General features: G+C 43.3%; 1 protein-coding gene across 7 annotated transcripts in view; it reads right to left on the reverse strand.

The window, feature by feature from the left end:
• Positions 1-13,493, reverse strand: part of PTPRG (protein tyrosine phosphatase receptor type G) — a 786,384-nt gene that overhangs the window by 37,967 nt on the left and 734,924 nt on the right. For all 7 annotated transcript variants that reach the window (XM_006062977.4, XM_006062979.4, XM_025272603.3 and 4 more), the window contains 2 exons: positions 11,323-11,414; positions 2,558-2,654 (listed from right to left, as the gene is read on the reverse strand). In XM_006062977.4, coding sequence (XP_006063039.1) covers positions 2,558-2,654; positions 11,323-11,414 — 189 coding nt within the window. The remainder of the gene's footprint in view (positions 1-2,557; positions 2,655-11,322; positions 11,415-13,493) is intronic.

Consider the following 13,493-nt stretch of genomic DNA (forward strand, 5'->3'; position numbering starts at 1 on the left):
TTCATTACATATGACAAGAGCACAGGAAACAAAAGAAAAAAAAAAAAAAACTGTGTTTCACCAAACTTTTAAAAGTTGGTACCTCAAAGGACATTATCGAGGAAGTGAAAAGATGACATGGCGAATGTAAGAAAATATTTGCAAATTATATATATATATTTGTATCTATAATGTATAAAGAATTCAACAATAGAAAGATGAGTAAACAAATATAAAAACGAGCAAAGGATCTAAATAGACATTTCTCTAAAAAAGACAGAAAGGTGGCCAACAAACACATGAAAAAATGTTCAACATCACTAATCACTGTGAAATGCCAATTAAAACCGCAACTACAGTGAGATACCACTTCAAGCTCATCACCATGGCTATTATCAGAAAAAAAAACAACGTAACGAGTGTTGGCAAAGATGTGGAAACACTAGAACCTGCATATATTGCTGCTGAGAATGTAAAATGGTGCAGCCACTTTGGTAAACAGTTGGGCAGTTCCTCAAAATATTAAACATAACGTTACCATATGACCTAGGTATTCTATTCCTAAGTATATACCCCAGGGAACTGAAAATAGATGTCTGTATAGAACCTTATACACAAATGCTCATAGCAGCATTATTAATGACAGAAAGTAGAAACAACTCAAATGTCCACTGAGAAATGAATAAACATGGTATATCTATACCGTGAAGTATTATTCAGGCATAAAAGCAACGCCCTGTGTACCTTTTAACAACATCATGCAGATAGAAGCATCCAGACACAAAGGGCACGTACAGTTATGATTCCATTTAGATGAAATACTCAGAATAGGCAAACACACAGAGAAAGAAAGTAGCTACGTGGTTTTTAGGGACTTGGGAACAGGAGGAATTAGAAGTGACTGCTCATGGATAAGGGGTTTCATGTTGAGGTGATTAAAATATTCTAAAATTAGACAGTGGTGATGGTTGTACAACTCTTTGACTATACTAAAAACCACTGAAATTAAATTTAAAATCAAATTATCTTGAAAATGGGTGAATTGTGTATGTTATATAAATTATATCTCACTGCAGATGACACCACCCTTATGGCAGAAGGTGAAGAGGAACTAAAAAGCCTCTTGATGAAAGTGAAAGAGGAGAGTGAAAAAGTTGGCTTAAAGCTCAACATTCAGAAAACTAAGATCATGGCATCTGGTCCCATCACTTCATGGGAAATAGATGGGGAAACAGTGGAAACAGTGTCAGACTTTATTTTGGGGGGCTCCAAAATCACTGCAGATGGTGATTGCAGCCATGAAATTAAAAGACGCTTACTCCTTGGAAGGAAAGTTATGACCAACCTAGATAGCATATTCAAAAGCAGAGATACTACTTTGCCAACAAAGATTCGTCTAGTCAAGGCTACGGTTTTTCCAGTGGTCATGTATGGATGTGAGAGTTGGGACTGTGAAGAAAGCTGAGCGCCGAAGGATTGATGCTTTTGAAACTGTAGTGTTGGAGAAGACTCTTGAGAGTCCCTTGGACTGCAAGGAGATCCAACCAGTCCATCCTAAAGGAGATCAGTCCTGGGTGTTCACTGGAATGACTGATGCTAAAGCTGAAACTCCAGTACTTTGGCCACCTCATGTGAAGAGTTGACTCATTGGAAAAGACCCTGATGCTGGGAGGGACTGGGGGCAGGGGGAGAAGGGGACGACAGAGGATGAGATGGTTGGATGGCATCACCGACTCGATGGATATGGGTTTCAGTGAACTCTGGGAGTTGGTGATGGACAGGGAGGCCTGGCGTGCTGTGACTCATGGGGTTGCAAAGAGTTGGACACGACTGAGCAACTGAACTGAAAGTATTATTAAAAATCTGTCTACAGTGGTGTGTAACTTTAAACACACTATTACATGAAACCATATGTACATTAACCATAAACATCTGTGCTCCTGCTCCCAATATCGAAGTGTGTATTTTCAGCCAGTGAGTCAAGTCTCGGTGTCTGTGAAAAGTGGCCTTCCAGCCACAGAAGTGGCCTGTCCTCCTAGCAGCCTTGAGGCTCTGTAAGAAGAACTCTTTATTTGCTCCTAAACTTCCAGGTTACTCATGGCCCTGGAAATGTTTTGGACAGGACTAAACACGTAGGCCACAAGGACTGAAATAAACCAATTACCTAATCTTTGGAAAGACTGTTCTGAAATTCAGCTTCCTCAATTCAGCTCTCAGTATTTCCATTTGCATTAAAAAGCTTGGCTCTCATGGGTTAAAATGTTAGGCTAGCCACGTGACATTAAACTTTGGTTCCCAACACTGGATATGAAATCACTTCATGTAAAAACAGTAAAGCTCAGAACATTTCCTTTGATCGCCTGATTATGACAACAGAGATCTGGCAGCTTCATGAAACACTAAGGGGGCAGAGGATGTCCCCACTTCTTCTTCTTACACATTGTTGAAGAAGATGGGCCAACTTGCACGTGTAATGCCCTCTTGGCATCCTGATTCCAACGGCTTGCATTTCAGCTCATACCCAGCAGGAAGATTTCATTTCCTTGCAGTTGAAGATAGTTTAAAGTTTATTACTCACATGCTAAAATATTGATGTATCTGTTTTTGTGCTTGTTATCTGGATGATTGGAATGTTCTGCAGTGATGTTCATATCAGCCGTGCAGCGCTGGACTTCCTAGAGAAGGAAATATACAGGGAGGTTACCAAGATTTTTAGACATGCTTTTAGATGCTGAACAACAGCCAAAAGAAAGAAACTATAGACATCCAAAAGCCCAGAGCCTTTACTCACTCCCCAGTCACTGGCCACCATCACCTCCCCAAACTCAACTTCAGAAATGAATACTAACGTATTCATAACAGATGTATGAAGGATGAAAACAAAATAAAAGGGTTTCATTCTTTACTAATTCATCCACCATCCATTTTATTCCAGATTCGACCTAGGCATGGGGATTACAGACATAGTGTCTCTTTTTGAATATGTTGCAGTCAAATGGGTGAGAAAAACATATAAAAACATGATGATAGTCAAATGTGATTAGAAGAGACGCCTGAAGAAATGGATAGAAACACAGAAGAAGGTTTACATGGGCAAGAAATTACCGGAGTCTTAAAAAGATGAACAGGAATATTCCAGACAGAAGAATAATCTTCAGCATGATTTGCAATATGCTTATATTATGGTCCTCACAGCCCTGTTTTATAACAGACTATCAAGTGACTGTCCTCAGCCCTGAAATGACAGTGTGTGTGTGCTAAGTTGCCTCAGTTGTATCTCACTCTTTGTGACCCCATGGATTGTAGCCCACCAGGCTCCTCTGTCTGTGGGATTCTCCATGCCAAGAATACTGGAAAGGGTTGCCATGCTCTCCTCCAGGGAATCTTTCTGACCCATGGATCGAACCCACGTCTCTTATGTCTCCTGCACTGGCAAGCAGGTTCTTTATCACCAGTGATACCTGGGAAGCCCTGAAATGGCACTGCTGCTGCTGCTAAGTCGCTTCAGTCGTGTCTGACTCTGTGCGACCCCATAGATGGCAGCCCACCAGGCCCCGCCGTCCCTGGGATTCTCCAGGCAAGAGTACTAATAGAACCTAAAAACTGTCATATCTGACTTACCCATATATGGCTCTGATGCACTAATTTTTAACTCTGATTTTACTTACATGATCCTTCTTTAGAAAAACAGCCATGGGAGAAGCAACTCTCCTCTCCTATTACCTTTGCCATGGATAGAAACATCATCCATTAGCCTAATAAAAGATTGCTAAAAAAGCCAAATTTTTCTACACCATATGCTTCAAATCCCAAGAAACCACTGGTGCTAACTAATAAAGGAAGTCATTTGCAGTGCACAGCTGCGACAAAGAGCAGGGCAAAGTGACATGAGGGGATCAGGAAAAGCCTTTCACATGTGACAGATGTAACTGAGTTTACGAGTGTGCAGACTTTTCTTCACAAAGGAGCTGCACGGCAAGTACGGATGATGTCCACAGCATGTTCATCATGCACAATGAAAAACAATGAAATCTATAAGGAACCGGTCGTCTTTTATATTCACAAAGTACTTAGGAGGGGCTCACCATGATCAAAGAGCTAAGGCAAAAAACAACAGGTCACTAAATATTCGGAACCATACTCACAGACACCTGATTCTTGGAGGATGTACACGCACTGTTTCAGAATTGGGAAGCATTCCCGGGGGAAGGAAGAATGAGAAAGAACAAAAGGAAGAAAAAGAAGGGGCTTCCCAGGTGGGTCCGTGGTAAAGAATCTGCCTGCCGATGCAGGAGACATGGCTTTGATCCCTGGTCTGGGAGGATCCCACGTGCCACGGAGCAACTAAGCCCGTGCACACACCTACCGGGCTCTAGAGCCCAGGAACCACACCAAGAGAAGCCAGAGCACTGCAACGAAGCGGAGCCCTGGCTCACCGAAACTGCAGCAATGAAGACCTGGCACAGCCAAAAATAAACACACAAAATTATGTATTAAAAAAAAAAGGGAGAGAGAGAAGGAAGGAGAGAAAGAAAGAAGAGAGAGAGAAAGAAAGAAAAGCCATATCCATTAGTTCAACACATCTCTCTGGAGAAAGTGTGCATTTCATGAGAGTGCATTATCTTTTTTTACTTTTACTAAATGTGATAAACTCTGATACCTGCTGTTCTATCTAAAATGGTTTATAACCTACAGTTTGGTGAATGCTGGTTTAAAAGGCCTGAAGGCTGCCTTTGGCTGTTTTCTCTAAAATAGACATAAAATGTGAGCGTAATTTAATGAGTCTGCTGTTTTAACATCTCTAGGAACAGGAGCAATGCTAGCCGTACTCAGAATATCTGCCATTCAGGATTGCCTTGAAAGCCCAAGGCGTACTCTTCTGAATAGTTTCAGGGGCAGAAAACCTTTGAAAATGGATTTGTATTCTGGAAGACAGTAATTCAGCCTGTACACAAATATGTGAGATAAGCTGACATGCTTTGGTTCCTGGGTTCTGAAGGTCATACCTTTGGCATGTACCTCTTCTGGGCTGAGCTGTTCAGACATCCTGTGCTGAGATTTCAGCTTTGAGTACTTTAGTTGGAGATTTGCCTTGTTGATATTTCTTTTCCCCATTGTGTGACTCTGACCACGCTCACTGGACTGAGGTGGGGCCTCTATTACGTCTAATGCAATTGGCTGAGCCTGTGTGGGAGCAGCTGTCTACAGCGTTTAAAGCGGCCATTCAATATGGCCAATCAAACTCTGCACTATCTAAAACCCTTAGTCTGATCTGTCGCCTCTATTTCACTTTTCCAATTATGTGAATGGCAGAAAACAAAGAATGGTCATAAATAATGCTAAATCTGATTTTACGAGAACCCAAGGGGTTGGTCTACGGCCTTTTGATTTTGTCTTGTGGATAATAATGTCATCTGTAATTCCTTGCAGTACGGCCTGGTTCATTTAGATGCTGATAATATCATCCGATCCTGGAGTGCTTTTTCTCCAGCTGAACTGGCATTTCAAAGTTAATGTGATTTTAATAGGTGTTAAGACCCTTTGAAGGGACACTGGCCAACAGAATGTGTATAGTACAGTTACTTAGTCAGTACCCAAATAAAAAGTTTAAGATTTAAGCTTGTTTGCACTTTCCTGTCTCTATAACAGAGCCGGGATTCTCAAAATGAATACTATGAGAACGACCAGGACACACCACCACCAAGAAGAGCCAACTGAAAACAAGGGATCTACAACAAAGCATAACTTAAAAAAAATGAACCAAAAGAGAAAAAAAGAAAAGTACAAGTTGACAGATACAGAATTCTTCAGAGATGATATGGGCTGCATCACCTCGTGCCTGGAGCTGTGGATGGAGGAGGCTGTCCAAAGGCACATGCTGACCTCCTGTCCTCCCATTCAGAAGCTTAATTGGAAAAAAAAAAAAAAAAAGCCGAAACAGATCTAGAAATCTTTCAGGTTACTCAGCTTCACAGTGAAGCAAGCTGAGAAGGAAATATTTTGGACCTGGTGACCAAGGGTTAGGCCAAGCCTTAGTGTCTGAGCTCAGGCCGCCCCCATCTACGTTCAGGGGCCTGTCCTGCACGAGAATAAGTCAGGACCACAGCACAGTGCTTGCTGAGTGTCGGACAGGGAGCTGGCCCTCATCAGGTACCAGTCACACCCTCTTCCAGCCTCTCCTCCCCTCTGCTCAGGCGACCACTACGGCCACACTGGTTTTCTTCAAAGGCTGCTTACCTATGTTCTTCTCTTGCTCAGACACCTCTTAGAGAGATTCCAAACCCCCGAGTCAGGCTTTCAGGGCCCCCATCTATGTACCTCTTCCTTCCCAACACCGGACAGTTTTAACTCTGTGCCCTTTGAACAGCCTGTACGACCTCCTGCTCTCTGCTTCACAGCAATTTTCCTTACCCAGGAAAGCCTGTGCTCCTCTTCATCCCCCTCTAAATCCGTATGTCTTTATCGCAAGTGTCTGCCTTACCCTCCAGAAAATCAACCTATCTCTGAAGAAACTATCCCAGTGTCTGTCATCCTACAGCTGGTCTATAAAACAGAATTATTTTTTCCTGTACAACTTGGCGAACACACTTTTTTCCTCACTCTTCATAAGAGCCTCAACTTAAAAACCTCAGCTTCATCACCTATGATTTCTTTCACGATAAGGGTTTACAAAGTTTTCCTTTGGGTCATGTAAGACCCACACTGGCATTCTGTCACTGAGGCTCAGGAAACTGCCAACCTGCAGGCAGCCTTCTTTCTGCAGTTTTCCACCTTCATCAGGAACTCCCTAGTATGCCTCAGCAACAAGGGAACTCTGCATCTTACATAAGGCAATTGTGGCCACTGGCCCCTTGGTGCCTGGACTCAAGGTGGACAAAGCTTTGTTCTCTTGATTTAAGATGAGCAACTGGCCCAAATTCAGCTGAGCTGGAGTTAATTTTAACAGACTCGATCCCCCAAAGGATCTTGTCAAGGGGGTATTGGACCTCTGGCCTCATCTCTGCACTCCACTTTTAAGCCTGTGATGCTCCTGACCTCTGCCTATTAATTCTGCTGACCCACAGGGCCTTGCAGCTCCCCTGATTTTGAAAGATTATTTGCTAGCACCGAGCCTCTGGAAGACTCCTTGATTATGACCTGGGAGGCGGGGGAAGAGTGAGGCTGAAGTCAGCTAAGGTAGTCAAGGGAATAGTCACTGAGCACTATCCTGACACCAGGATTGATGCTATTTCCAGGGACTGCAAAATCTGCTAGAGGTATAATGTCCCCAGCTTTTTTAACAGCCTTCAAAATTTATCTGACAAGGACAAAAAGCTTGCATTCAGCATCACCTCTAGACAAAGACTCAAAATTACCAGCGGATCATTTCTCATTCTCCTTAAGCAGCAAAGTTCTGAACACATGACAGGTATTCACCATTTTTTTTTCCCCCATTTCCCTCCACAATCTGAAAACAAGATGAGGCAAATAATAGAACTTTCGCAGAAAAACCCAATAAAAATTCCTAGCAGCCTTTCTCCTCTGCTTTCCTGGCAGAACTTCATTCCTGGATTGGCACTTCTTTTGCTCTGACCTCTTTCTGCATTAGCTGTGTTCACTCTGGTCTCCCCCAACCAGAATGAACTCTCTGAGGGCAAGTTCTCTGTCTAGTCCATCTTTGTGCCTTATAAAACATCCAGAGAAGAGCAGGTACTCGGTAACTGTAGAATGACTGGCTTCAACACCTTTTCATGGGCAAATTGGAAAAGACCCTGATGCTGGGAAAGATTGAGGGCAAGAGGAGAAGGGGACGACAGAGAATGAGATGGTTGGATGGCATCATGAGCTCAACAGACATGAGTCTGAACAATCTCTGGGAGATAGTGAAGGACAGGGAAGCCTGGCATGCTGCAGTCCATGGGGGCACAGAGTTGGACATGACTGAGCAACTGAATAACAACATGGGCAAATATTAACTGTTAAGTGGTTTTCTCTATAATCTTAAGATTCGTTCTTGGACTAATTTCAGGCCTCTATTCAGAAGTTATGTAAGATTTTTGTAAGTCAGATTCTCAGCCCTGTGGGAAGGCTCTAGACCACGAAGATCATGTATTGGGCTCCCAGTATTCTTAGCTGTAGGATGGGGTGGGGGGTGCAGTAGCTCCTTTATGCTAACCTCCCTCTTCTACTTTTTTTGCCAAGGAATTTACTGGTCCGTCAGCTGCATGATCAGTTTTAGACAATCACTGATCATCTTGGTTAATTCTCCTCACTATAGGACACTACTTACTTAAATGGAGAGTCTGGATGACCTTAGGGCTAAACATGTGGGCTTGAAATAGAAAGCTTTGGTCTTCCTGATCAGAAAGTGGTCCTCCTGCTGCCTCTTCATTACTGAACTAACCAATGCCTCAGTCTTCCTCATCTGCAAAATGGGGACAAAACAGCTCACAGCTCACAGGGGTTATTTCTGAGGAATGAGTGAAATAATCTGAGCAATGGTGCCAAGCAGATATCAGCTGTAATTACTCCACATAAAAGGACCCGGAAATCTGGAGCTGAGGTTTCTACTCTCTTAACACGATGAGGGTTTTGTTTTATTCTTGTTGAATTACACAAAATCTCTTGTCCTGACCTTATTTTTTTTTTTTTTTACAGTCTATGACTATCTCTTGTCTATAAAATAGCCTTGATACGGGAATCTCCTCGCGGTCCACTGTTTAGGACTGCTGAGCACTTGGGTTCAGTCCCTGGTCAGGGAACCGAGATCTAGTTGCGTGGTGCAGCCGAAAAAACGAGCCTTGAGAGTTTGTTAAAGATCCTATTACCGTTTTCCTTTTTAGCAGAGCTATGCAAAAGGAGCACTACTGTTTTAAAATACTTCAAATTTCTCCTAAATTTGAAGGCCAACAGTACAGAAGTAGGCTTTTCTACCGTCTCATTTCCTTCTCTGCATGAGTGTCTTACTATTCTTTTTGGAAGAAAGGATGTTCTTGCTAGGGTGAAGAGCCCTGACTCGAAACCTTTCAAACCAGCACAGACTGTGAAATAACAATGACAGAACAAAGCCACCCCTCTCCCCACCCTCCCTGTTCCAGTCCCAAACATACCAGGTGACAAGCTACAGACTTCAATATAGGTGTCAAAAGCTACAGCCGCAGTAATTTTTTTTAGGCTAGAAACAGGGTGCAGATGCCCAGGACTTGTTAAGAGGCGTGATTTTGATGCAGTGAAGCCCATTTTAAGTCAGAGCCAGTTTACAGAGGTGTAGCTGATTATTTTGAATAATTAAATGGTGTCAAAACCAGCTGTGATGAATAGCACTGGGGTCTCAAATCATAAATAATTGAGAAACTGGAGCTGCATTTGATCATCCTGATCAAATTCTCGTCTCGAGAGGATGAATGTTTGTCCGGAATACCATCAACATTGTTAAATGCCTCAATATTCTTGCTCAGTCATCCAGCCAACAGTCAATTGAACTAAATCACTCAAACACCCCACACATGTGCTGTCCTCATGAATGCAAAATGTCTGACTTCACACCATGTGCTCTGTACTTGGACAGGCACCTTTTTTTGGGTCAGCATCTAATAGCCGCATTAAGCACGTGACATGTTTTTTTTGCTTTTTCCAGGAAACATATGACTCTGCAGAATACGTCAGAGGGGTCCTTCTCTCTACCACCTTTGCTCTGCTTCTGCTCCAGAAATAAAACAAAGAACCAAAAAGCTAGGAGAGGGACTTCGTTTAAAACAAGTTGTCAATATAATTGCCTTTAGGATGGCCTTCAGGGACTCCCAAATTTGCATAGAAACAGGGCTTCTGGTCTTCTTTTTTCTCTCTCTTCCTCTGTGAGAAAATAATTGAGCCTCCCAGCTGTATGGCTCCTAGGTGATCTCCAAGGGCTTCCCTTCCATTATTCCAAGTGGGCCCCCAGACCAATTTTGTGAAAAGAGGTGGGCAGGTTAGCACCCTCGGCATCATTTCCATTTTAAAGGAGAAATGAGACAGAAAGGAACTGACTTACCCACAAAGCTAGAAGACAGCTGAGCTGCCACGAAAACTTGGCCCCCTCAGCACCGCTCGTGCTGCCAGAGATGTGCCTCAGTGAAGCGCCTCAGTGAAGAAAAGGGCAGTCTGTTTAATAGCTCCTCATTGACACCCTGTCACTGCCGAGCTGGCGCGGGACCCGGAGCTGGCAGGGCGGTGCGCACTGCTCTCTACCTTCCTTGTTCCCTACACACCAGCTCTCAAAACCAGGAGGCTCTGCTCACCCATGTCTCCTTTCCAGGGCTTAATAATCGCGAAAACAAGAACAATCCACTTTTGCACGGGCTTAACTGTTAATGGAGAAGGCAATGGCAGCCCACTCCAGTACTCTCGCCTGGAAAATCCCATGGACGGAGGAGCCTGGTGGGCTGCAGTTCATGGGGTTGCGCAGAGTCGGACGCGACTGAGCGACTTAGCAGCAGCAACTGTTAACCTAGCACTCTCGAGGATGTTCATCATTCGTTTCTGCCAACATGGTTGGGGTAGGAAGTGATGTCGCTGTCATTTTCAAAAAGGAAGGGCGGGGGGGCTTCCCTGGTGGCTCGGTGGTGAGGAATCCACCTGCCAGTGCGGAAAACACGGGTTTGATCCCTGGTCCAGGAAGATCCCATGTGCCGTGGAATAGCTAAAGCCCATGTGCCAAACTACTGAGCCTGTGCTTTAGAGCCTGGGAGCTGCAACTACTGAAGCCCGCACACCCTAGAGCCTGTGCTCTGGAACAAGAGAAGTTGTCACAATGAGAAGCTGGTGTATCGCAACGAGAAAGTGACCCCTGCTCTCCATAGCTAGAGAAAGCCTGTGAAGCTACAAAGCCCCAGCACAGCCAAATAAATAAATAAAATCATAAAAAAATGAGGAAACTGGGGATCAGAGGTGAAATGACTGGCTCCAGAATGATCATGACTCATGGAGCCGGCATCTGACTCCTCAGACTGACAACCTGTGGTCTCCCCTACACCATGTGCCTCCCAGAACGGACGTGCAGTTAGGAGCCTGTCCTCTGCATGATGACTGCTGTCCCAGTGAGAATGCAGAAGACACAATCCGAGTCTGCCTCTTTCCTTCCACTGAGTCTGTTCTCTCACAGAAGTGCACGTTCAGGAAGTGTGCAGCCAACTCTCTTTCACCTCACTTGTACTGGGAAAGGAAGGCCCGTGAGAACTCTCAGTGTAAGGAAAAGACAGCCAGCCCCCACTTTCCTCAGTGACTGCTTTTGTGATGCTCGAGATACATTCATTTCAAGTTTACAAACAAATCCCTGTAAAAGAAGAGTTAGCTTTCTGGAAAGGAACGTCCGGTTTTGAAGCATACCTCAAAATCCTCGGAGAACCCGTGCTGGTTATTAGAATAGAGCTCACCGATGTGTTTAACAAACTGTTTGACAGGAATGGCTTCCATGTCATCTGTAGGAATAAAATAATATTCAGAGTCACATAGATTCCTTTCAGAAACAAATGACACTGATAAGGGAATTCCTGAAGACAGGTATTTGATTTCTGCAAAGAGTGATATAACTGTATCACCTGACATAAACGTCTTCCAGAAAAATGCCTTCTCTGGATTTACTTGACATTAGGGTCTCATTATGATTTTTGAATCCCTATTGGAAAATACTCTGATGCTGGGAGGGATTGGGGGCAGGAGGAGAAGGGGACGACAGAGGATGAGATGGCTGGATGGCATCACTGACTCGATGGACGTGAGTCTGAGTGAACTCCGGGAGTTGGTGATGGACAGGGTGGCCTGGCGTGCTGCAGTTCATGGGGTCGCAAAGAGTTGGACACGACTGAGCGACTGAACTGAACTGAGAAGCTAAGTATGGTTTTAAAAATGGTCTATAAAGAATTACCTTTAGTTTTCATATTCAAGGAAATGTACATACTTAAATCACCACATCATACTTTTAACTAAAACTGAATTTACCAATTGTACTTGTTGGTTAAGAAATGTTATCACGACCTAGGTTTTTCAAGAATTTGCTCTTCAGTGGGGTCCAGCTTGAAGTTGGAACAACTCAGTTCTGTTTCTGATCTTTGAAGTCTATGCAATCTTTATACACAATCACAGCCAGTCACAGACAGGTGCCACTGAACCAGCTGGCTTTGGGTACACTGCCATCTACGTTTACGTGTTCACAATTTTCGTGCGAGACAGCTGTGTCTACACAATGCCAAACAACCAGTTTGATGGAATTAACTGGATTTTCTTTTGGTGTTGACAGAACTAGGTACAAATTCGGGAAGACTCCACATTCCAATTTATTTGTAATGCTGTCACTTCAAAAGGACGTTTTCAGTTCGTGAGCCTCGTGAGTGTTTTACGCTGATTTACCCAGCTCCACTCTGCACCTTGAGGACGGCCACACCCCACCCACTGGAGCTGCCCAACCTCCCCCTTCTCTCCTTCCCTCGCCCCTCCCCCGCAAATATTTCCTTTTAAAAATACTCTGCTGAATTTGAGATAAACAACAGACATGACATTTACTTTATTCAGAGTGAAAGATCTTTGGCAAACGCACAAACATCTAAACTGCCACAGATGCTTTTCTTAGCAAAGGGTATGAAGATCTGTATGTGTAAATGAGGTCCTACTTTGGCAAGAATGTTAGAGATCCAGGCTTGACAATCTGATTTCTCTTCATCTGGTGACAGCTAACATTGACTATGTCATTCCTTCTCGACTTTCTTTCGAGAGAGCAAAGCTCTAAGGGTGGCTTTTTGCATCTATTGACATTTTCAAACTTGAATCATTCCTAAGAGGAAAAGAAGCGTCTCTCATATACTTTGTTTAAGGAAGGTGACTTATAAACGTTCATAACCCAACCTGCTTAGCGGAGAAATGTGACTTATCAAATAGGGGGTGCCTTGTACGTACCAATTCTTTCTGTGTGAACCACTAAAGACCTAATAATTTTAACAGGCCTCCTTATGAAAAAAAAAATGCCAAGTTATTTACAAATATTTCAGGATTGAAGATGTTCATGAATATGCAATCATTTTGCACGCCCAAGAAATCTATAGCGCCCATAATGATGTAACCGGCATTAACAAAGTGAGCTGAGCCAAAATGTTTCCCCGGAATATTTAGCAGAATGCACAGTTCAAGAAAAATTTCCCAAATTATCTGATCACTTCACTTAAAATGTTTAGAAGTAAGCAAATTCTATAATAAAGATCAAGTGGCAATGAAAAGATCTTAAGTTGAGAAAAGGACTAATGTGTACAAAACTAGAGTGTGTCTAAGAGGTTAACCCAAGAATAAACTCATCTTTGAACAAGAGGCGACATAAATAAGATGGGACACAACCTGGCCCCACAAACACTCCAGCCTACAGACTGCAGCAACACTTTTCTCCTATTTATTTTGAAATGAAAGACATTTCATGAAAGACACTGTTTCCGAGAGTGGAGTGACATGGTTAATAGTTTAATAGGTTGTATGCCTGCTTCCCCTTGCACCTACCTGAAACTATCACAAAACTG

The sequence above is a fragment of the Bubalus bubalis genome, chromosome 21, assembly GCF_019923935.1.
Source record: "Bubalus bubalis isolate 160015118507 breed Murrah chromosome 21, NDDB_SH_1, whole genome shotgun sequence".
Lineage (NCBI taxonomy): Eukaryota > Metazoa > Chordata > Mammalia > Artiodactyla > Bovidae > Bubalus > Bubalus bubalis.